Below are 22,353 nucleotides of genomic sequence, written 5' to 3'. Positions count from 1 at the left end.
GAGCGTTGCTCCTTCTTCAGGTGAGTGAAGAGTTGTCTTCACACTTCACTCACCTGAAGAGGGAGCAACGCTTCGAAAGCTTGTGCTACCAAATAAACTTGTTGGACTTTAACCTGGTCTTGTGAGACTTCTTACCGTATTAAATGGCACAGCAGGGTCGATGGGCCGAATGGTCTACACCTGTTCCTATTTCCCAGAGTTGGAGGCAGCCCAGAGGATAGACATGTAGCTGATCCTTAAAGGTCTGGGTTGACTGGAAGGTCAAAATGAAGGAGATTGTCATCGACTGCAGGGGGCGTAGTGGAGAACATGCTCCTGTCTGTATCAACGGGGACAAAGTAGAAAGGGTCAAGAGCTTCAAGTTTTTAGGTGTCCAGATCACCAACAACCTCTCCTGGTCCCTCCATGCCGACACTATAGTTCAGAAAGCCCACCAACACCTCTACTTTCTCAGAAGACTAAGGAAATTTGGCATGTCAGCTACGACTCTCACCAACTTTTACAGATGCACCATAGAAAGCATTCTTTCTGGTTGTATCACAGCTTGGTATGGGGCTCCTGCTCTGCTCAAGACCGCAAGGAACTACAAAGGGTTGTGAATGTAGCCCAATCCATCACGCAAACCAGCCTCCCGTCCATTGACTCTGTCTACACTTCCCGCTACCTCGGCAAAGCAGTCAGCATAATTAAGGGCCCCACGCACATTCTCTCTCCCCACCTTCTCCCGTCGGGAAAAAGATACAAAAGTCTGAGGTCACGCACCAACCGACTCAAGAACAGCTTCTTCCCTGCTGCCGTCAGGCTTTTGAATGGACCTACCTCGCATTAAGTTGATCTTTCTCTACACCCTAGCTATGACTGTAACACTACATTCTGCACCCTCTCCTTTCCTTCTCTATGAACGGTATGCTTTGTCTGTATAGCGCGCAAGAAACAATACTTTTCACTGTATGCTAATACATGTGAAAATAATAAATCAAAAAGGTTTTGAGTGGACGCAAAAGTTAAAGGGAATAGAAAAAAGGTAAATATCAAATAGTCCTTAATTTGCTACAACATTAGCAGAGCCACTGGCGGAAATTGATAAAAGGTTAATTTTGGCGTGATATTAGGGAATGAACTCCCAGATATGGAGCGGAGACAGGGGGGAAATATCTGGGAACATTCCAAAAATAATTGGATGCTAAAATAAGGACAATGCAATCCTTCTGGCCAAATGGGTCTTCATCCATAATGGCCTCGAAGATAATTTATTGGGGATGCAAAGTCTATTATTGTCACACTATCATCTTGCCTTCGGTTTTGCAATAAAGGTATCAGCTCCAGACCCCAGCAATGCAATTGGGAAATACTTCTGCCGAAATCAAAACAGAAAGTGCTGGAAAAAATTCAGCAGGTCTGGCAGCATCTGCGGAGAGAGAGTAACAAGAGTTAATATTTCAGGCCCAATGACTTCTTTGGAGCTGAAGTGGAGGGGGAGCAAAGTGAAGGGTTTTGCATGGTTAAAGGGGGACGCTGGGCGGCACGGTAGCACAGTGGGTTAGCACTGCTGCTTCTCAGCGCCAGGGACCCCGGGTTTGATTCCCGGCTTGGGTCACTGTTTGTGTGGAGTTTGCATGTTCATAGAATCATAGAAACCCTACAGTGCAGAAGGAGGCCATTCGGCCCATCGAGTCTGCACCGACCACAGTCCCACCCAGGCCCTACCCCCACATATTTACCCGCTAATCCCTCTAACCTACGCATCTCAGGATTCTAAGGGGCAATTTTTAACCTGGCCACTCAACCTGACCCGCACATCTTTGGACTGTGGGAGGAAACCGGAGCACCCGGAGGAAACCCACGCAGACACGAGGAGAATGCGCTAACTCCACACAGACAGTGACCCGAGCCGGGAATCGAACCCGGGACCCTGGAGCAGTGAAGCAGCAGTGCTAACCACTGTGCTACCGTGCCGCCCATGTTCTCCCCATGTTTGCGTGGGTTTCCTCCCACATTCTGAAAGACGTGCTGGTTAGGGCGCCTTGACCCGAACAGCTGCCGGGCTGTGGCAACTAGAAGAATTTCACAGTAACTTCATTGCAGTGTTAATGCAAGCCTTGTGACTAATAAATAAACTTTAAACACCGGGGAAGCAGAACAAAATGGAAGGTCTGGGATGGGCTGAAATTAAAAAATTAAATGACAAAAGATGTGAAGGAACAAACTGGCAGAGGGAGCAGTAATGGTTGGCAGAGGTTTGGAACTCTTCCACAACTGATGTGACTTAATCAATTGTTAATCTTAAACCAAAGACGCTTATTTTTGTTAACCAAAGGTTAACGGATATGGGGCAAAAACAGGGATATGGAGTTTGATTAGAGATCAGTTACAATCTCAATGAATGGTTTAGTTTATTTATAAGGAAAAGTAGGCTTACATTAACACTGCAATGAAGTTACTGTGAAAATCCCCCAGTCGCCACACTCTGGCGCCTGTTCGGGTACACTGAGGGAGAATTTAGCATGGCCAATGCACCCAACCAGCACGTCTTTCGGACTGTGGGAGGAAACCGGAGCACCCGGAGGAAACCCACGCAGACACGGGGAGAACGTGCAAACTCTGCACAGACTGTCACACGAGTGCCGGAATCGAACCCGGGTCCCTGACGCTGTGAGGCAGCAGTGCTAACCCACTGTGCCACCGTGGTGGGATAGTAGCAAGGGGCTGAATGACCCTTTTCTTTTGCAACATTTCATTGAGTGGACAGTTTTGTGCGCCTCCTTCCCTGAAAGGTTTGAACGCCTGTGATGTGGGACCCCAGGGAATCAAGCACTCGATCATTTCACAGACAGCTCTTGTGATATTGTATAGAACACAGCACATGGGGAAGAATCACAGTCTGTATTAATGCAAAAAGCACTGGGAAGCGGTTTTCACCAGCCATGGGCTCTGCTCTCCCAACTACCTAGATATGGGTCACACTCTACCCACGCCCGCTCCCGACAATCTGTGTCTGTGTTTAGATCGAGTCACAGTCAGTAACTGTACGCACCCTTGGCTTGTCTAATAGTGCAACAGTCACGTGAAGGCGACACAGGATCTAAAATGTCCACCAATTTTAAACCGATTTTAAAAAAAATTCCTATTTACAAGTAAACAAATAAAGCAGCAAAGATCTTCCCTCCAGTTCGAGAGAAGGAAGCCTTGTTTGGTCTGCGTAGAGCTTTGCTGATTTAAGACCCGGGCCAGGCGGATCGCTGAGGGCAGGTTCTGTGTCGACGCCCACACGGTCGTACCTCCTCCCCTCCCCGAGTGAAGGGTTTTCTGCCCAGCTCACTCGGCCCGGGCGCCAAGCTTCTCCATGTATTCCTGCAACGCGTTGAGCCTGGCATCGATTTCGGAAAGGTCACACGAGTCCAAGTAATTTTCTGGAGAGAGGGAAGAAAGTTTGTCGTGCATTTTTAGATCATTTGGAAATCCAATTTGCTATCAGAGTTGCACTAAACACATGAATACCTTCTCTCCTCTCCTGCTCTGCACCAGATCGGCACAGCTGACAACAACCCCTTGTTCCCTCTGAGGGGTATTGTTAGGGTACGAGATCAGAAACCCCAAGGTATATTATGAAGTTAGACTAGACCCCAGCTATTTGCTATTTTGGCATTGTGAGGATATAATATTTCACTCCAGGTGTGATTCTATTGACAGATTAGAAAGTTTTTATCAAAACAAACTTTATTTAACGTTACAGTTTAACATATTAATCAGCTTAACACTTAACAAGATGCAGCTCTTAACTGCTAACCTATCCCCAAGTTCCAATCCAAGCAATATTCCTCTTACAGACTTAAAACCCCTCTTCAAAATCAGTTACAAAACATCCAGGTTTACGTGTTTGTACTTGTTATCACCCCTAGAACATTTTGAACACTTCCGGAGAGAGAGAGAGAGACAGGGAGACACCTGTCTTTTGACAGCTCCAAACAGTAGCCTCCAGAGAGAGAGACCGACCTCTTGCTTCTTTCAAAACCAGGCAGAAACTGTGTGCTTTTCCCTGTAAGCTTAGCTTCTCCTCTTAAGTACGTGACTGTCGCTGTCAATCAACCTAATCAAAACCCTACTCCGAAACCCCAGGGGGAAACCCAAATAAACAAAAATGCATTAACCCGGATTAACACAAACACATCCCGGGCTAAAAGCAATCATTAGCCTGCATTCTCAGCATGAGAGCTGCCTGCTGCCCAGACAGACTGGCACCGTGTAAACCAGAGCTGAATTTTAAAACATACCCCTCACAAGAAACATGATAAAAATACATTTCTCATTGTCACAGTATCTCACACCCAGCAGTGGGGGTGAGACAAACCCTTCATCCACAGAGACACACAATCTCTACAGTGCAGAAAGAGGCCATTCAGCCCATCGGGTCCGCACAGACGAGAGCATCTTACCCAGGCCACACACCTGGCCTATCCCCGTAAAAGGGCGCATTTAACATGGCCAATCCACCTCACCTGCACTTCTTTGGACTGTAGTCCATCACACAAACCAGCCTCCTATCCATTGACTCAAACTACTCTTCCCGCAGCCGTGGCAAAGCAGCCAGCATAATTAAGGACTCCACGCACCCCGGACATTCTCTCTTCCACCGGGAAGATGATACAAAAGTCTGAGGTCACGTACCAACCGACTCAAGAACAGCTTCTTCCCTGCTGCCGTCAGACTTTTGAATGGACCTACCTCGCACTAAGTTGATCTTTCTCTACACCCTAGCTATGACTGTAACACTACATTCTGCACTCTCTCCTTTCCTTCTCTATGAACGGTATGCTTTGTCTGCATAGCGCGCAAGAAACAATACTTTTCACTGTGTACTAATACATGGGACAATAATAAATCAAATCAAACCGGAGGAAACCCATGCAGACACGGGGAGAATGTGCAAACTCCACACAGACAGTGACCCGAGGCCGGGAATCGAACCCGGGTCCCTGGCGCTGTGAGGCAGCCGTGCTAACCACCGTGCCGCCTGGAATCAATCTGGCGACTTGGCTCATAATGCTCCTGTGAAGCACCTTCGGAATGTTTAATGACATCAAGAGTGCTCTATAAATACACTGCCGCTGCTGTTCAGTGAAGGAACTATTTAATTCTACAACACAGTGCCGTGTGCTTACCTTTGTCAGACGCTTTGTTTTTAGTCGGGGTGCTGGCTAAACGCTTCTTCTGTTTTGGCTTCCTCTGAGGCTGGGAGAGACAGAACGAGGAGGCTCAGATTTCATAGGATCACACAGCACAGAAGGCCCATTCGGCCCATCTTCCCGGTTCTAGAACTATCCAAGCAGACCCATTTCCCTGCCCTTTCAAAGTGGTCAGCAAGTTCATTCCGTTCGACAGTTCCCCTTCGAACATAACTCCCGAACCTACCGCCCCTTCAGGCTGGCGTTCCCAATCATTCCACGCCCTATCGAGTTTAGAGATGGGGAAATCGAACATCAGGAGAGATGGACGTAGAAGTTACAGCTATGCCTCTCACGGTCGATCAGCACCAGGCCAAGCCTCCATCAACATCATGAGAGAATAAATTACCCGGTCATCACCGCGTTGCTGTTTGTGGGATCTTGCTGCGAGAACATTGGTCACCCCATAAGACCGTAAGATATAGGAGCAGAATTAGGCCATTCGGCCCATCGAGTCTGCTCCGCCATGGCTGATCTGTTTCTCAACCCCATTCTCCTGCCTTTTCCCCATAACCTTTGACCCCCTTACCAATCAAGAACCTATCTATCTCTGTCTCAATGACCCGGCCTCCTCTGTGACAATGAATTCCACAGGTTCACCACCCTCTGGCTGAAGAAATTCCTCCTCATCTCGGTTCTAAAGGGTCGTCCCTTCACTCTGAGGCTGTGCCCTCAGATCTAAGTCTCTCCAACTAATGGAAACATCTTCCCCACGTCGATTCTATACAGGCCTCTCAGTCTTCTGGAAGCTTCAATGAGATCCCTCCTCATAGAACAGAATCCCTACACAGTGCAGAAGGAGGCCATTCAGCCCATCGAGCCTGCACTGACAACAATCCCCCTCCAAGCTGTATCCCCATAACCCCATGTATTTACCCTGATAATCTCCCTGACACTTAAGGGGCAATTTAGCACGGCCAATCCACCTAACCTGCACATCTTTGGACTGTGGGAGGAAACCGGAGCACCCGGAGGAAACGGGGAGAACGTGCAGACTCCACGCAGACAGTGACCCAAGGCAGGAATCGAATCCGGGTCCCTGGTGCTGAATGGCAGCAGCGCGAACCACTGTGCCACCTCATCCTTCTAAACTCCATCGAGTACAGACCCAGAGTCCTCAAACTCTCCTCATACGTCAAGCCTTTGTTTCCCGGGATCATTCTCGCGAACCTCCTCTGGTACCCTCCCCCAAGGCCGGCACATCCTTCCTTAGATCCGGGGCACAAAATGGACCCCGATTCTCACGTTAAAATCACGACTGTATCTCAAAGGAACCCGATAGGTTGTGAAGAGCTTTGGGACGTCCCGAGATCGCGGAAGGCGCCAAATTAAGGGTGCGGTCAGAGGCTTTGAACTAAAAATCGGACGAATCAGGAACGTGACTGGTGGGGATTCAGTTTCCCCGTGGATCAGGGATCTACTTACCAAGTTCGGACTGCTCCAGGAAGCCAATCCCAATGGCCGCTTGGGTTTTCTGCTCCTCTGCAATCTGCTGCGGGAAGGCGGAAGGAAGGAAGGAAGGAGATGGTGGGTTTAAAAAAAATGTTTATTTTAAACTCATCAGAACTCAGCAAACCCTCAACAAGACTCAGCGACTAAGTCTGCCACCTTTCGGGTCTGTACAGTGTGCATCTTGAAGTGTACCCAGCGGTCAAACGGATCTGGACAAGCCAGCTAACTACACAAACCGAGAACTTAGAACAGGCCACCTAGAATCATACACACAAGTTTCCAGCTGTCCAGACCACCAACAACCTGTCCTGGTCCCTCCACGGCGATGCTATAGTTAAGAAAGCTCACCAATGTCTCTATTTTCTCAGGGGGCTAAGGAAATTTGTCATATCCTCTGCGACTCTCACCATTTCTTAGATGCCGAATGGCCTCCTTCGACAGTGTAGGCCATTCGGCCCATCGAGCCATTGAATCACAGAATCCAGACAGCACAGGAGGAAGATATTCAGCCCATCGAGTCTTTGAACCATAGAATCCATACAGTGCACAGGGGGGCCATTTGGCCCATCGAGCTTGCACCAACAACAATCCCACCCAAGCCCTACCCCGGTAACCCCACATATTTACCTTGCTAGTCCAATGACGGGCAATTTAGCACGGCCAATCCACCCAACGTCTTTGGAGTGTGGGAGCAAACCGGAGGAAACCCACGCAGGCACGGGGAGAACGTGCAGATTCCGCACAGACAGTGACCCGAGGCCGGGAATCGAACCCTGACACTGTGAGGCAGCAGTGCTAGGCTTACATTAACACTGCAATGAAGTTTGAGGAAGTGTGTTCCAAACCTCCCCCGCACTCTGCGTGTAGAAATGTTTTCTAAAATCGCTCCCGAGTGGCTGGGCCCTATTTTTTTTAGATTAAGGCCCCTGATTCCAGAACCTTCAACTAGTGGAAAGAGTCTATCCTTATCCACCTTATATAGAGGGGCCGAATGGTCCACTCCTGTTCCTATTTCTGTTATGGTGGTCGCTGCCGCTGGAAACAACTTTGGATGAATTTAGAAGTCTCACATCAGACAATATTAAACCCAATCCACTGACCACAGGCAGTGGGAACTCTGCGCACTGTGTGTTCAATGTCTACCTGGATTCAGTACGTCCTCTGCTGTCCTCCAAATCGCTGACCGAACTCGCGGAGGAGAATCTGCTCCGGTGAAACTCCGCTGTGGAAGAGATGAAACAAGGTGAGCGGCAGCACGACGGACGCGGGAGAAACCGACCCTTAACCTGACAGAGGCCGCAGGGAGAACTCCCTTACGAGCGAGGAGCCGGAGGAGGCCATTCAGCCCCTCGAGCCTGCTCTGCCATTTAATAAGATCACGGCTGATCTAATGGTAAGCTCGAATCTGCATCCCGCCTAACCTATCGCCCCTTCACAAGTCATAGAAGAATAGAATCCCTACAGTGCAGAAGGCCATTCAGCCCATCGAGTCTGCACCGACTCTCTGACAGATCATCCCACCCAGGCCTGATCCTCGTAACTCCACTTTTTTACCGTTAATCCAACTAACCTGCACGTTTTGGGACACTAGAAGGATGTGGAAGCGCTGGAAAGAGTGCAGAGGAGATTTACCAGGATGCTGCCTGGTTTGGAGGGTAGGTCTTATGAGGAAAGGTTGAGGGAGCTAGGGCTGTTCTCTCTGGAGCGGAGGAGGCTGAGGGGAGACTTAATAGAGGTTTATAAAATGATGAAGGGGATAGATAGAGTGAACGTTCAAAGACTATTTCCTCGGGTGGATGGAGCTATTACAAGGGGGCATAACTATAGGGTTCGTGGTGGGAGATATAGGAAGGATATCAGAGGTAGGTTCTTTACGCAGAGAGTGGTTGGGGTGTGGAATGGACTGCCTGCAGTGATAGTGGAGTCAGACACTTTAGGAACATTTAAGCGGTTATTGGATAGGCACATGGAGCACACCAGGATGATGGGGAGTGGGATAGCTTGATCTTGGTTTCAGATAAAGCTCGGCACAACATTGTGGGCCGAAGGGCCTGTTCTCTGCTGTACTGTTCTATGTTCTATGTACTAAGGGGCAATTTAGCACGGCCATTCCACCTAACCAGCACATCTTTGGAGTGTGGGAGGAAACCAGAGCACCCGGAGGAAACCCACGCAGACACGGGGGAGAATGTGGAGACTCCACGAAATTACACACCCGAGGCCGGAATTGAACCTGGGACACTGACGCTGAGGCAACAGTGCTAACCACTGTGCCACCGTGCTGCCCTATATATGCCGCACTGTGCCACCGTATATCCCAAGGATTATTTCCTTGTAGACCTCAAGACTGTCTTCCTTTCCTATTTAGGATAGCCCCTTTGCCTTTTTAAACAAATTCTGATCAATTCAACCCTCCCAAATTTGGTTAAATAGGAAAATCTTCCCAGGGCACGGATCGCAGGCTCATCCCCAAGTGTGACCAACACCCATCTGCTTTGCAGGATCCACCCCGGACATTCTCTCTTCCACCTTCTTCCGTCGGGAAAAAGATACAGAAGTCTGAGGTCACGAACCAACCGACTCGAGAACAGCTTCTTCCCTGCTGCTGTCAGACTTTTGAATGGACCTACCTCGCATTAAGTTGATCTTTCTCTACACCCGAGCTATGACTGTAACACTACATTCTGCGCTCTCTCATTTCCCTCTCTATGAACGGTATGCTTTGTCTGCATAGTGCACAAGAAACAAGACTTTTCACTGTATACTAATACGTATGGCAATAATAAATTAAATCAGAAACCTGACGAGCTGCGGCCACGATTTCGGCTGCCTGCTTGTAACTTCCCAGCACTGCCTTCCCGGGAGCAGTTTCTGGATTTCGACCTTCCTCGTTCCTCTTTGGTCAGGGAGTTCATGCTTCTGTAGACCTTCTTCAGACTGAGAGAGAGAGAGGGAGAGATAGAAACATGAGCATGATCTTAAAAATACTGCATAGGCCTTAGCCATGGCTCAGTGTTCTGGCTTCTCAATCCGTGGGTTCGAGTCTGGGGGACGCGGGTGGGAGCAATCGGTGGTGGGTCCAGATGTCCATGGGGTGGGGCGTGGGGGACAGATCTCCCAGTATACACAGTGCACTGGGAGATCAGCACACCTGCGCAATGGCCCCCCCCACAGAGCTCAGCAACCTGCTTCACTGGCGAGAATAGGCTCTGCCCCTCCCCCTACTGGCGAGAATCACATCCTGGCTTTTTAAAAAAAACTTAAGTGCCATACGATTGCAACTGGGAGCTCGCCCCCAAAAAAATCTGGCGCGATTCTCTCCGGCTTGCACACTTGTAATTTTTTTGGTGAGATCACCCCTCAGTCTCTATCACTAAATGAATCAGGATTTTTGTTCATCGACTTCCCCTTTCAATGACTTACTTCTTCTGCTCCGTCTCCTTCTGCTTCCGTTCCTTGCTGTGGACGTACGCAGTGGGGTCAAATCGGGGTTGTCGGGTTCCTGAGGAGAACAAAGCTCGAGAGAGTGAGAACAGTTTGACTACACCCTGCCCCTGAAGCACAACATTGAGCATCCTAATGCAAGGCTTCTCAAACTCTATGACCTTTTGGTCAATTAGTTACCGCAGTGCTCCCCCTCCCCGCCCCCCATCTAAATACAAATAGTAATACCGCAGGGACAGGCAGTGGCATCGTGATGTCACTGGACTAGTAATCCAGAGACCCAAAGCGAGATCTGGGTTCAAATCCTGCCAGGGCAGATGATGAAACCTGAATTCAATAAAAATCTGGAACTTAGAAGTTTAATCATGACCGTGAAACCGTTGTCAATTGTTGTAAAACCCATCTGGTTCGCTAATGTCCTTTAGAGAAGGAAATCTGCCATCCTTACCCGGTTTGGCCTACACGTGACTCCAGAGCCACAGCAATGTGGTTGACTCTTAACTGCCTTCTGAAATGGCCGAGCGAGACAGTCGGCACAGTAGTTAGCACTTCTGCCTCACAGCGCCAGGGTCCTGGGTTCGATTCCCGGCTTGGGTCACTGTCTATGCGCAGTTTGCACGTTCTCCCAGTGTCTGCGTGGGTTTCCTCTGGGTGCTCCGGTTTCCTCCAAAGATGTGCAGGTTAGGTTGATTGGCCATGCTAAATTACCCCTTAATGTCCCAGGGTTTATAGTTAAGTTTGTTTATTTATCAGTCACAAGTAAGGCTTAGATTAACACTGCAATGAAGTTACTGTGAAATTCCCCCAGTCGCCACAGTCTGGCGCCTCATCGGGTCAATGCACCCTAACCCGCACGTCTTTCGGAATGTGGGAGGAAACCGGAGCACCCGGAGGAAACTCACGCAGACACGGAGAGAACGTGTAAACTCCACACAGACAGTGACTCAAGCCGGGAATCGAACCCAGGACCCTGGAGCTGTGAGGCAGCAGTGCTAAAACCACTGTGTCACCCCTAGTGGTGTATGTTAGAGGGACTAGCAGGGTAAATGTGTGGGGTTACAGGGATAGGGCCTGGGTGGGATTGTGGTCGGTGCAGACTCGATGGGCTGAATGGCCTCCTTGTGCACTGTAGGGATTCTATGAGACACTCAATTAGGGATGGGTAATAAATCTGGCCCACCCAGCGATGCCCACATCCCATGAAAGAATAATTAAACAAATCTGCATTTCCCCGCAGCCTTGCGAACTGTAGGTCGAGCCAGCGATTTCCCCATTGTTCTCAGTGCTCCTCTCGTCCCTACTGCATCCCATTCCCACATCCCAACACTCAACAAGCCAACTTCCGACCGTCACTCAACCGTTTTGCTGGAAAGTCTCTATGGACCCTCAGAGATCTGCGGAGGCCCAAAAGGAGAGTTACTGCCCTCATGCACTCACAGACACACACAGGCACGCACACCCCCACCCACACAAAACTGGTAACCTTACTGGAGTCTTCACAAAATGCCCGGGGTGGCGATTGGAAACACCACACTGGTACGCCAAGGCACAGTTCAGAAATAGGACAGAAACATATCGACAGGTCCAGATTAGAGGGAGATTTCTCACTGCATTGGACCCATTGTAAACACCTGGCCTTGGGGGAACTGCCTAAAATAATAGGCGGCACGGTAGTTAGTACTGCTGCCTCACAGGGACCCGGGTTCGATTCCCGGCTTGGATTTGGTGTGGAGTTTGCATGTTCTCCCCGTATCTGTGTGGGTTTCCTCCGGGTGCTCCGGTTTCCTCCCACAGTCTGAAAGACTAGGTGCGTTGGCCGTGCTAAATTCTCCCTCAGCGTACCTGAACAGGTGCCAGAGTGTGGCGACTGGGGGATTTTCACAGTAACTTCATTGCAGTGTTAATGTAAGCCTACTTGTAACTAATAAATGAACTTTAACTTTAAAATGATAGCATTCCTGCCTTAAATGCTCACTTTCACCAAAGAGAGTGGGAATATGCAGGCTGTTAACACAACCCTCAATTAAACAGGACTGTGAATGGATGCAGGATGTTATGCTGACAGACTGGAGAAACTGGGGCTTTCCCCTGAACAGCAGATTTGATAGGCTCATGATTTCAAATGTCTCCAAGTAAGGGAAGTGGTTCCCAAGGGCTGTGGGGTCAATAATGAGGTTTAAAGTGACTGGCAGCAAATCAGAACCAGCGCAAATGTCTTTTTTATTTGAAAAAGAGTGGCGAGGGTTTGGAAGCAACAGCCTGATAGGTGGTGGAAACAGATTCAATATTAACGTTCAAAAAGGAGCTGGATAAATACTGGAAGGAGAAAGAGTCAGAGTGGCACGGGGATCAAGCAGGAGAGTGTGATGAACGGGATTGCTCTTTGCAAGAGCAAGCACAGACAAAGGGCAGAATGGCCTCCTCCTGTGCTGCACAGAATCATGGAATCCCTACAGTGCAGAAGGAGGCCATTTGGCCCAACGGGTCTGCACCGACCACAATCCCACTCAGCCTCTATCCCCATAACCCCATTTACTCTGCTAATTCCCCTGACACGAAGGGCCAATTTAGCATGGCCAATCCTCCTAAACTACTTATCTTGGGACTAAGGGGCAATTTAGCATGGCCAATCCTCCTAAACTACTTATCTTGGGACTAAGGGGCAATTTAGCATGGCCAATCCTCCTAAACTACTTATCTTGGGACTAAGGGGCAATTTAGCATGGCCAATCCACCTAACCCGCGCATCTCTGGAGTGTGGGAGGAATGATGTGGAGATGCTGGCGTTGGACTGGGGGTAAACACAGTAAGAAGTTTAACAACACCAGGTTAAAGTCCAACAGGTTTATTTGGTAGCAAAAGCCACACAAGCTTTCGGAGCTCCAAGCCCCTTCTTCAGGTGTGCGAGGAAGCCAGAGCACCCGGAGGAAACCCATGCAGACACGGAGAGAACGTGCAGACTCCGGTGAAGAGGATTGTCAGAGCCTGGTCTGGTGGGTATTAGCTATGAGGAGAGGTTGGATAAACTCGGTTTGTTCTCCCTGGAACGACGGAGGTTATGGGGTGACCTGATAGAGGTTTACAAGATTATGAGTGGCATGGACAGAGTGGGTAGCCAGATGCTCTTTCCCAGGGTAGAAAAGTCAAGTACTCGGGGACAAAGGTTTAAGGTGCGTGGGGAAGGATTTAGAGGAGATGTGCGAGGCAAGTTTTTTTACACAGAGGGTGGTGAATGTCTGGAAGGCGCTGCCCGGGGAGGTGGTGGGAGCAGGTACGATAGCGGCATTTAAGGGGCAATTAGACAAATACATGAATAGGATGGGAATGGAAGGATACGGACTCTAAGTCCATACGGTTTTAGTTTAGGCAGGCATCATGATCGGCACAGGCTTGGAGGGCCGAAGGGCCTGTTTCCGTGCTGTGCTGTTCTTTGTTCCACACAGACAGTGACCCGTGGCCGGAATTGAACCCGGGTCCCTGGCGCTGTGAGACAGCAGCGCTAACCACTGTGGCCACCACCATTTCATGATTCTCACTTGACGCGCAAGCGTTATCCCCCCGCGGGATGTACTGTACCTGTTGGAGAGGGAGAGAGTCTGGGGACGCGGCAGCGATTTGCCTGCTGGCTCTCCCGGGAAGACGAGCGCTCCCTCTCCCGGAACGCCGACCAGCGGCCGCTTCGCTCTCTGGACGTGGACCTTTCCCTCTCCCGGGGCCCCGACCACTGCTTGCTCCTTTCCCGCGAGTCCACGTGAACTCTGCTGTCCGAGTCTGCCCTGGTCTGAGGACGCTGGCCAGAGCTGAGGTTTAAACTGGATCGGTTCTGCGGAGAGGGTCCCACTGGAGTGAGGCGACTGAAAATTAAAAAGCAGAACATCAGATGGGTAAGACATGGGACACTGGGGTAAAAAGAGGGGGCAGGATATTGTTAAAGTGTGCAGCTGTGAACAGTGGGAATATCGGGATCTAATAACAAAACATCCTGAGGTGCTTTAAAGGAGCATTCACATGCAGAACAGCACACTGGAGGTCACAGGTAAGAAATGGAGTGGAATTGTGCTTTACAAGACAAACTGACTTGGCTGAATTAGTCCTCTTTTGGCTTCATTGACTAAGTGGTCCAAGCAGTCGCGCTTGGAATATAGTGTTCAATTCTGGTCGCCACACTACCAGAAGGATGTGGAGGCTATGGAGAGGGTACAGAAAAGATTTACCAGGATGTTGCCTGGTATGGAGGGCATTAGCTATGAGGAGAGGTTGGAGAAACTTGATTTGTTCTCACTGGAACGACGGAGGTTGAGGGGGGGGGCGACCTGATGGAAGTCTACAAGATTATGAGGTGCATGGACAGAATGGATAGTTAGAAGCTTTTTCCCAGGGTGGAAGAGTCATATACTAGGGGGTATAGGTTTAAGGGGCAAGGTTGAAAGGAGATGTACGAGGTAAGTTTTTTTACACAGAGGGTGGTGGGTGCCTGGAGCTCGCTGCCGGGGGAGGTAGTGGAAGCAGATACGATAGTGACTTTTAAGGGGCTTCTGGACAAATACATGAATAGGATGGGAATAGAGGGATATGGTCCCCGGAAGGGTAGGGAGTTTTAGTTCAGTCGGGGCAGCATGGTCGGTGCAGAGGGCCGAAGGGCCCGTTCTTGAGCTGTAAGTTTTTTGTGCTTTGCTCAGTCATTTTCCTGATGCTGGAAGTGCATTATATAGTTCACAGATAGCAATTCACCAAGGCTCCTTAGGCAGCAACTTCCAAACCCACAACCTCTACCATCCAGAAGGACAAGGGCAGCAGATACATGGGGAACGCCACCACCTGCAAGTTCCCCTCCAAGCCACTCAACATCCTGACTTGGAAATATATCGGCCATTCCTTCACTATCGCTGGATCAAAATCCTGGAATTCCCTCCCTAACCTCACTGTGGGTGTACCTACACCACACGGACTGCAGCGATTCAAGAAGGCAGCTCACCACCACCTTCTCAAGGGGCAACTAGGGATGGGCAATAAATGCTGGCCAGCCGGCGACACCCATGTCCGAGGGACAAATAAAATTAAAAATATTGCATCATAGAATCCCTACAGTGCAGAAGGCGGCCATTTGACCCATTGAGTCCACACCGACTCTCCGACACAGTATCTTATCCAGTCCTTCTCCTCTGCCCTATCCCCGTTACTCCACACATTTCCCATGGCTAATCCACCTAACCTGCACATCTTTGTAGTGTGGGAGGAAACCGGAGCACCCGGAGGAAACCCACAGAGACAAGGGGAGGAAGTGCAAACTCCACACAGAGTCATCATCCAAGGCCGGAATCGAACCTGGGTCCCTGGCGCTGTGAGGCAGCAGTGCTAACCACTGTGCCGCAGCAGTGCTAACGTGCTGCCCACATGAACAGGCTTGGGCAATGACCACGACAAGCTATGCGTCTCATGGCAGCATTACAGTCAAGCAGAGTCTAACCCTCGCCCAATGGCCAACAGGGTCACTGGTTGGTGTTCTCCCCTCCCCTTGCCCAGGGGTTTGGAGGATCGTCACTTTGACAGGGGTCAGCTAACTCCAGCGCAGACGCGGGGGATCAGCGGGCGGGGATAATCTGAATATTCTGTCACCAACTCACCCTCTTTTGTACAAACTCAGCTCCGTGTTCAGGTTCTTCATTCGCACCTTGAGTTTCCGCTCAGAAGCCTTTACCTCTTCCAGCTGAGGAATAAAAACCAGGGCGGAGGGGGGGTCGGGGAGGAAATAAATCAGTTATGTGGAAATACTGAGCAGCAAAGGAGATTCGATAGAGATGTTCAAAATCAGGAAGGGGTTTGATAGAGAAAAGGAAGGAGAAACTTTGGCAGCAGGGTCAGTAACCCTTGTGTTGACCACGTGGCCTAATGGATAAGGCGTCTGACCTCGGTGTTTCTAGTGATGCTATCAGAAGATTGCAGGTTCGAGTACTGTCGCTGTGTAGAGTAATCTAGTGCAAATTGTCGAAATCTGTCTTTATGGGGGGCACGGTAGCACAGTGATGAGCACTGCTGCCTCACAGTGCCAGGGACCCGGGTTCGATTCCCGGCTTGGGTCACTGTCTGTGCGGAGTCTGCACGTTCTCCCCCGTGTCTGCGTGGGTTTCCTCCGGGTGCTCCGGTTTCCTCCCACAGTCCGAAAGACGTGCTGGTTAGGGTCCATTGGTCGTGCTAAATTCTCCCTCAGTGTCCCCGAACAGGCGCCGGAGTGTGGGATTTTCACAGTCACTTCATTGCAGTGTTAATGTAAGCCGACTTGTGACGTTAATAAATAAACTTAAAACAAACTAGGACGCACAGGATTAAATGTGATCAGTGAAAGAACCAGAGGGAAGATGCGGAGGAAAATAAAATTACAGAGTTGGGAGGCACTGCCTGAAAGGGCAGTGGAAGCAGATTCGATAACAACTTTCAACAGGACTATTAATCCAGAAACTCAGCTAATGTTCTGGGGACCTGGGTTCGAATCCCGCCACAGCAGATGGTGGAATTTGAATTCAATAAAAAATATCTGGAATCAAGAATCTACTGATGACCATGAAACCATTGTCAGAAAAACCCATCTGGTTCACTCATGTCCTTTAGGGAAGGAAATCTGCCATCCTTACCCGGTCTGGCCCACATGTGACTCCAGAGCCACAGCAATGTGGTTGACTCTCAACTGCCCTCCAAGGGCAACTAGGGATGGGCAATAAATGCTGGCGCAGCCAGTGACGCCCATGTCCCATGAATGAATAAAATAAAGATCCAGGGTCGAACGGTAATGGAAAAGGACAGCAGATTCCTTTGATAGCGACAGGTGGGGATTTCAGAACGATACAAACCTGGCTTTTTGTTTTATTCATTCAAACGATGTGGGTGTCACTGGCCAGCAATTATTGCCCATCCCTAATTGCCCCTTAAGAAGGTGGTGGGTGAGCCGCCATCTTGAACAGCTGCAGTCCCTGTGGTGTAGGTACACCCATAGTGCTGTTAGGGAAGGAGTTCCAGGAACAGCCGATATATTTCCAAGGCAGGGTGGTGAGCGACTTGGAGGGGAATCTCCAGGTGGTGGGGTTCCCAAACACAAAAGTAGCAAGGGTGACGTGAAAAGCTTTGGCCGCGTAGCGAGTGGTTAGGTTCTGGAATGCGCTGACTGAGAGCGCGGTGGTAAATTCAATCGTAGCTTTCAAGAAAGGAACTGGACCATTAGCCGAAGAGGGCTGCAGGGTGAAGGCAGGGTGGTGACACTGGGTGAATTGCTCTTTGAGAGAGCTCGAACAGGCAGAATGGGCTGAAGGGCCTCCTGTGGTTACAACTATTCTACAAATTCTGTCAGTCTATCAATCTCTCTGCCTCCAGGTCAGCCACAGCTTGGGTTAGAGGTAGAATAAAGCAGTGGCTCAAGGTGGTGAAACAGCACCACCATCTCGAGGGCAATTAGAGGTGAGCAATGAAAATGCTGGCCTAGCCAGCCACACCCACGTCCTGTGAACGAATTAAAAATAAGTCGTCTTAAATCAGTGCCCTCTGGCTCTTAATCCTGGGAATAGTTTCTATCGACTCCAGGGCGGCACGGTGGCACAGTGGTTAGCACTGCTGCCTCACAGCGCCAGGGACCCAGGTTTGATTCCCAGACTCGGGTCATAAGAACATAAGAAATAGGAGCAGGAGTAGGCCATCTAGCCCCTCGAGCCTGCCCCGCCATTCAATAAGATCGTGGCTGATCTGAAGTGGATCAGTTCCACCCACCCGCCTGATCCCTATAATCCCTGAAGGAGGAAATTTTCCAGAAAACCATATTTTGTATCATCAAACATATTTACTTATTGGACTAATTGGCACCACTCATAACGGGCCAACAATGCAGAGGGGCACCCCCGGATGGATATTCGATCGGGTCCCCCCCCTGCACAGCTGAGAGACTCGCGAATTTCAAAGACTACGGAAGATCCCTAATCTGCCTAGCAACAGCGCGCAGCTGCATTTTAAACTGGCCAAGGACGATCAAGATCCCTACGAAACGAGACATAGAGTGGGTTATCAAAACCAAGCTATCACTGAAATATTACCAATTCGGCCAAGGCAGACATAAAAATCTGATAAACTAAGATATAAAAATAAAAGATTAGAATGAAATACTCCAGACATCCAACAGGACAGGATGACATTAACACTCAATCTCACAAGCAGGAAACACAGACACGAAACAATAAGATCAATTCAGATAAGAGGACACATAGAGAAGATAATGGGAAACGCATTTAGACACCGGGGCAGGACCAAGTAATCCCATTAACACGAACACACACCATACAAATGCTAATCGATAAAACTTCCTGGGGACTTTTTAAACTGATAGACCATTTTAATACATAAAATAACACACATATAGCCAATGTTCCCGCTCAAATTAAATGTTCCCGCTCGAATTTGAAACTCTATAAAGCTACACCGCTGATGTGATTTGATTGAGATCGAGCTGACCAGCCCACTGTTACGGAGCGGGTTATGTTGGATCTCCCTAGGATCCTAGCAATTGTACAATAAAGACACGCTTTGAACCTTGATTTGCGACCCAACTTCTATTCTGCACTGGTAAAGGGATATTTCCCTACAACAATCCCTAATTCCCTTACCGATCAGGAATCCATCTATCGGTGATTTAAACATATTCAACGAGGTAGCCTCCACCACTTCAGTGGGCAGAGAATTCTAGAGATTCACCACTCTCTGAGAGAAGACGTTCCTCCTCAACTCTGTCCTAAACTGACCCCCCTTTATTTTGAGGCTGTGCCCTCTAGTTCTAGTTTCCTTTCTAAGTGGAAAGAATCTCTCCACCTCTACCCTATCCAGCCCCTTCATTATCTTATAGGTCTCTATAAGATCCCCCCTCAGCCTTCTAAATTCCAACGAATACAAACCCAATCTGCTCAGTCTCTCCTTATAATCAACACCCCTCATCTCTGGTATCAACTTGGTGAACCTTCTCTGCACTCCCTCCAAGGCCAATATATCCTTCCGCAAATAAAGGGACCAATACTGCACACAGTATTCCAGCTGTGGCCTCACTGTCTGTATAGAGCCTGCATGTTCTCCCCGTGTCTGCGTGGGTTTCCTCCAGGTGCTCCGGTTTCCTCCCAGTGAAGGTTAGAGGGATTAGCCATGCTAAATTGCCCCTTAGTGAGCCAAGATGTTACGGTGAGGTGGATTAGTCATGGTAAATGAGTGAGGTTACGGGGATACGGCCTGGGTAAGATACTCTGACAGAGAGTTGGTGCAGACTTGATGGGCTGAATGGCCTCTTCCGCATCGTAGAGATTCTATGATCCTTCTCTTCTCGAAAAGTAACCAACTTCTCCAATCAATCTACCTGACATTCCTCATCCCTGGAATCAATCTCGGGAATTTTTCCCGCACTCTCTCCAAGACCTTCACATCCTTCCTAAGGGGTGGTGCTGAAACTGGGACACAATACTCCAGTTGAGACTGAACCGGTGTTTTACATAAATGACCTTACGGGGTGGGGTGCGGGGTGGGGAGGGGGGCGGGGGGGGGGGGGGGGTGTGTGTGTGTGTGTGTGTGAGAGTGTTTCAGTTCCAGGGCAAGATTCCTCACTTCCAGTGAATGGAATTAACAGGTGGAAAATCTCAATCTCCAGTTTCTGCCGGGATTGCTTATTTCCAGTGAATATTGATCCACAGAGACCAGACTCTGCAATAGGTTTATTTATTAGGCATAGACAGGGTGGATAGTCAGAGAGTTTTTCCCAGGGTGGAAGTGTCAATTATTTGGGGGCACAGGTTCAAGGTGATGGGAGGGGGAAAGTTTAAGGGAGATGTGCGGGGGAAGTTTTTCACGCAGAGAGTGGTGGGTGCCTGGGACGCGCTGCCAGAGGAGGTGGTGGAAGCAGGTACATTAGCAACATTTAAGAGGCATCTGGATGGGTCCATGAATAGGGAGGGGATAGAGGGATACGGACTGAGTAAGGGCAGAAGGTTTTAAGTTTAGTTAGGGCATCACGATCGGCACGGGCTTGGAGGGCCGAAGGGCCTGTTCCTGTGCTGTACTTTTCTTTGTTCACAAGTAGGCTTACATTAACACTGCAACGAAGTGACTGTGAAAATCCCCTGGTCGCCACACTCCGGCGCCTGTTCAGGTACACTACGGGACAATTTAGCATGGCCAGTGCACCCTAACCAGCACGTCTTTTGGACAGGAGGAGGAAACCGGAGCACCCGGAGGAAACCCACGCAGACACGGGGAGAACGTGCAGACTCCACACAGACAGTGACTCAAGGCCGGGAATCGAACCCGGGTCCCTGGCGCTGTGAGGAAGCAGTGCTCGCCACCCTAGTCAACACAAGTGCTGCTGTCCCGGCTCAATCATCGGAAATCTCACCTCGTCCAAGACCTGCCGGTAATCCTGGTTCCGTTTGTTTGCTGCCCTCTGATTTTTCGTTTTCTCCTTCATCAGCTCCTCCTCCAGGCTTTGGATGATCTTCTTCAGGATCTTCGCCTCCTTGGAGACGGAGGCCGTGCTGGAGTGTTTCATCTGCTCCTGGAGCTTCAGGATCATCATCTCCAGCTCCTGTTTCTCCTGCATCAACTTCTCAAACCTGGGAGAGGGAGGGAGGGGATGCAGAGGAATGATTGCACGCGCACGTTCCCGAAAAGAGAGACGCGTCATCGAAGCTTTCCGCCTCGCACTCATCAGGACCAGCGCCAGAATGGCAGATTTCAAACAATCACAACGATTTAGACTACGGGAGAAAAGGGAGCGGATTGGCTGGCGAATTAACTCTGATGGACCGAGGCATTCCCGTGAGAAAGCAACGGGGATCTATGGGTTCCCCAAGTTCCCCGGTAATTCAAAAAAAAGGTGCATCGCTTGAACATGTTCCTTTTGTTTGCAGAAACCAAGGCTCTTGTGAATGAATGTACGTTGCTTCTACAGAATATACATGAGCCACATTACGAGCTTGACATGGGCCGAATGGCCTCTTCTGCACTGTAGCGATTCTATGATTCTAAGATAATTTCTTTTTTTACACACGACAAGTTGTTAGGGTTGGGCATTGAGGCCAAATATAGGATCAACATTTAATAATATTGTTGGTAAGAGGATGAAAGCACAAAATGTTAAAGGAGAGGGGGGGGGGTTCATCCGGTAAATGCCAACACAGGCTAGCTGTGCAATGTGTTGTAACTTCCAAGTATGGGCAAGAGATGCGAGCCTGAGTTACACCCTGGCTGTGCGCTGTCACAATATCACTCAAGGAGTGGAGAATCTGCACGCCTTGTGGTCGAATTATATTGTGCCAGTGCTGAGAGATGGGCAGGGATGGGATGAAATCAGTCGTGATATCGAGTGTTAATGTTGGAGCTGTACAGAATGTCGGTTAGGCCACAGCTGGAGCACTGTGTGCAGTTCTGGTCACCTCACTATAGGAAGGATGTGATTGCAATAGAGGGGGTACAGAGGAGATTCACCAGGACGTTGCCTGGGTTGGAGCATTTGAGCTGTAAGGAGAGACTGGATAGGCTGGGATTGTTTTCTCTGGAGCAGAGAAGGCTGAGGGGGGGACATGATTGAGGGGTATAAGATTATGAAGGGATATGGACAGAATGAACAGGGAGTAGCTGTTCCCCTCGGTTGAGGGGTCAATCACGAGGGGGCAGAGTTTTAGGGTGAGGGGCAGGAGATTCAGAGGGGATTTGAGAAAAACCTTTTTCACTCAGAGGGAGGTGAGAACATTTGGAATATGTGCTTGGCTGAGGAGCCAATGGAGTGAAGCTACCATCCATGGGATTATGACTGAACGTCTTTAAGTCAGAATCCCGCCTAAAAAAGCGCTGCCTGGAAAGGTAGTGGAGGTCGGAAACCTTAGAAACTTTCAAAAGTATTTGGATAAGCACTTGAAAATATCGTAAGTGCTGGAAAATGGGATTAACGCAACTTTAGTGGTAGATATTGTCGGTGCAGGCTCGATGTGCCTTTTCTGCGCCGTCTGACTCTACGAATTGAAATTTGGGAGGTGGCTGGATGGAAAGGATGAAGACAGAAAGCGGTTGGGGGGGGTGGGGGGGAAAATGAGACTCACTCTGTTCTCAGCCGCCTAAGCTCTGTATCACGGTAATCCTTGCCCTGTTTCGATCTCACCGCGGAGAGTTCCTCCTTCAGTCCTCGGATTACTTTCTGGAGAGCCACTGGATCTGGCTTTCCAGCGTAGGG

At 49.5% G+C, this 22,353-nt stretch overlaps 1 protein-coding gene across 1 annotated transcript; it reads right to left on the bottom strand.

The window, feature by feature from the left end:
- Nucleotides 1–1,191: 1,191 nt before the first annotated feature.
- LOC144488211 (centrosomal protein CCDC61-like) lies at nt 1,192–22,347 on the bottom strand. Its single transcript, XM_078206238.1, has 11 exons — nt 22,223–22,347; nt 20,521–20,737; nt 15,743–15,825; nt 13,695–13,972; nt 10,098–10,176; nt 9,475–9,611; nt 7,818–7,896; nt 6,648–6,714; nt 5,160–5,229; nt 3,279–3,410; nt 1,192–1,408 (listed from the first exon to the last, which is right to left on the bottom strand). The coding sequence occupies exons 2-10, from the start codon at nt 20,722–20,724 to the stop codon at nt 3,316–3,318; spliced, it is 1,092 nt and encodes a 363-aa protein (XP_078062364.1). The 5' UTR covers nt 20,725–20,737; nt 22,223–22,347; the 3' UTR covers nt 1,192–1,408; nt 3,279–3,315.
- Between the last annotated feature and the right edge of the window lie 6 nt (nt 22,348–22,353).

The sequence above is a fragment of the Mustelus asterias genome, unplaced genomic scaffold (genome assembly GCF_964213995.1).
Source record: "Mustelus asterias unplaced genomic scaffold, sMusAst1.hap1.1 HAP1_SCAFFOLD_1376, whole genome shotgun sequence".
Lineage (NCBI taxonomy): Eukaryota > Metazoa > Chordata > Chondrichthyes > Carcharhiniformes > Triakidae > Mustelus > Mustelus asterias.
The sequence above is the reverse complement of the archived record's forward strand: the minus strand, read 5'-3'. Positions and strand labels throughout refer to the sequence as shown.

Coding starts and splice junctions, on each gene's coding strand:
- LOC144488211 (XM_078206238.1), bottom strand. CDS start 20,724: ATGCAGGAGAAACAGGAGCTGGAGATGATGATCCTGAAGCTCCAGGAG. Junction 10,177..13,694: donor ACTCTCTCCCTCTCCAACAG/GTACAGTACATC, acceptor TGTTCTCCTCAG/GAACCCGACAACCCCGATTT. Junction 7,897..9,474: donor TCGTGGCCGCAGCTCGTCAG/GTTTCTGATTTA, acceptor TCTCTTCCACAG/CGGAGTTTCACCGGAGCAGA.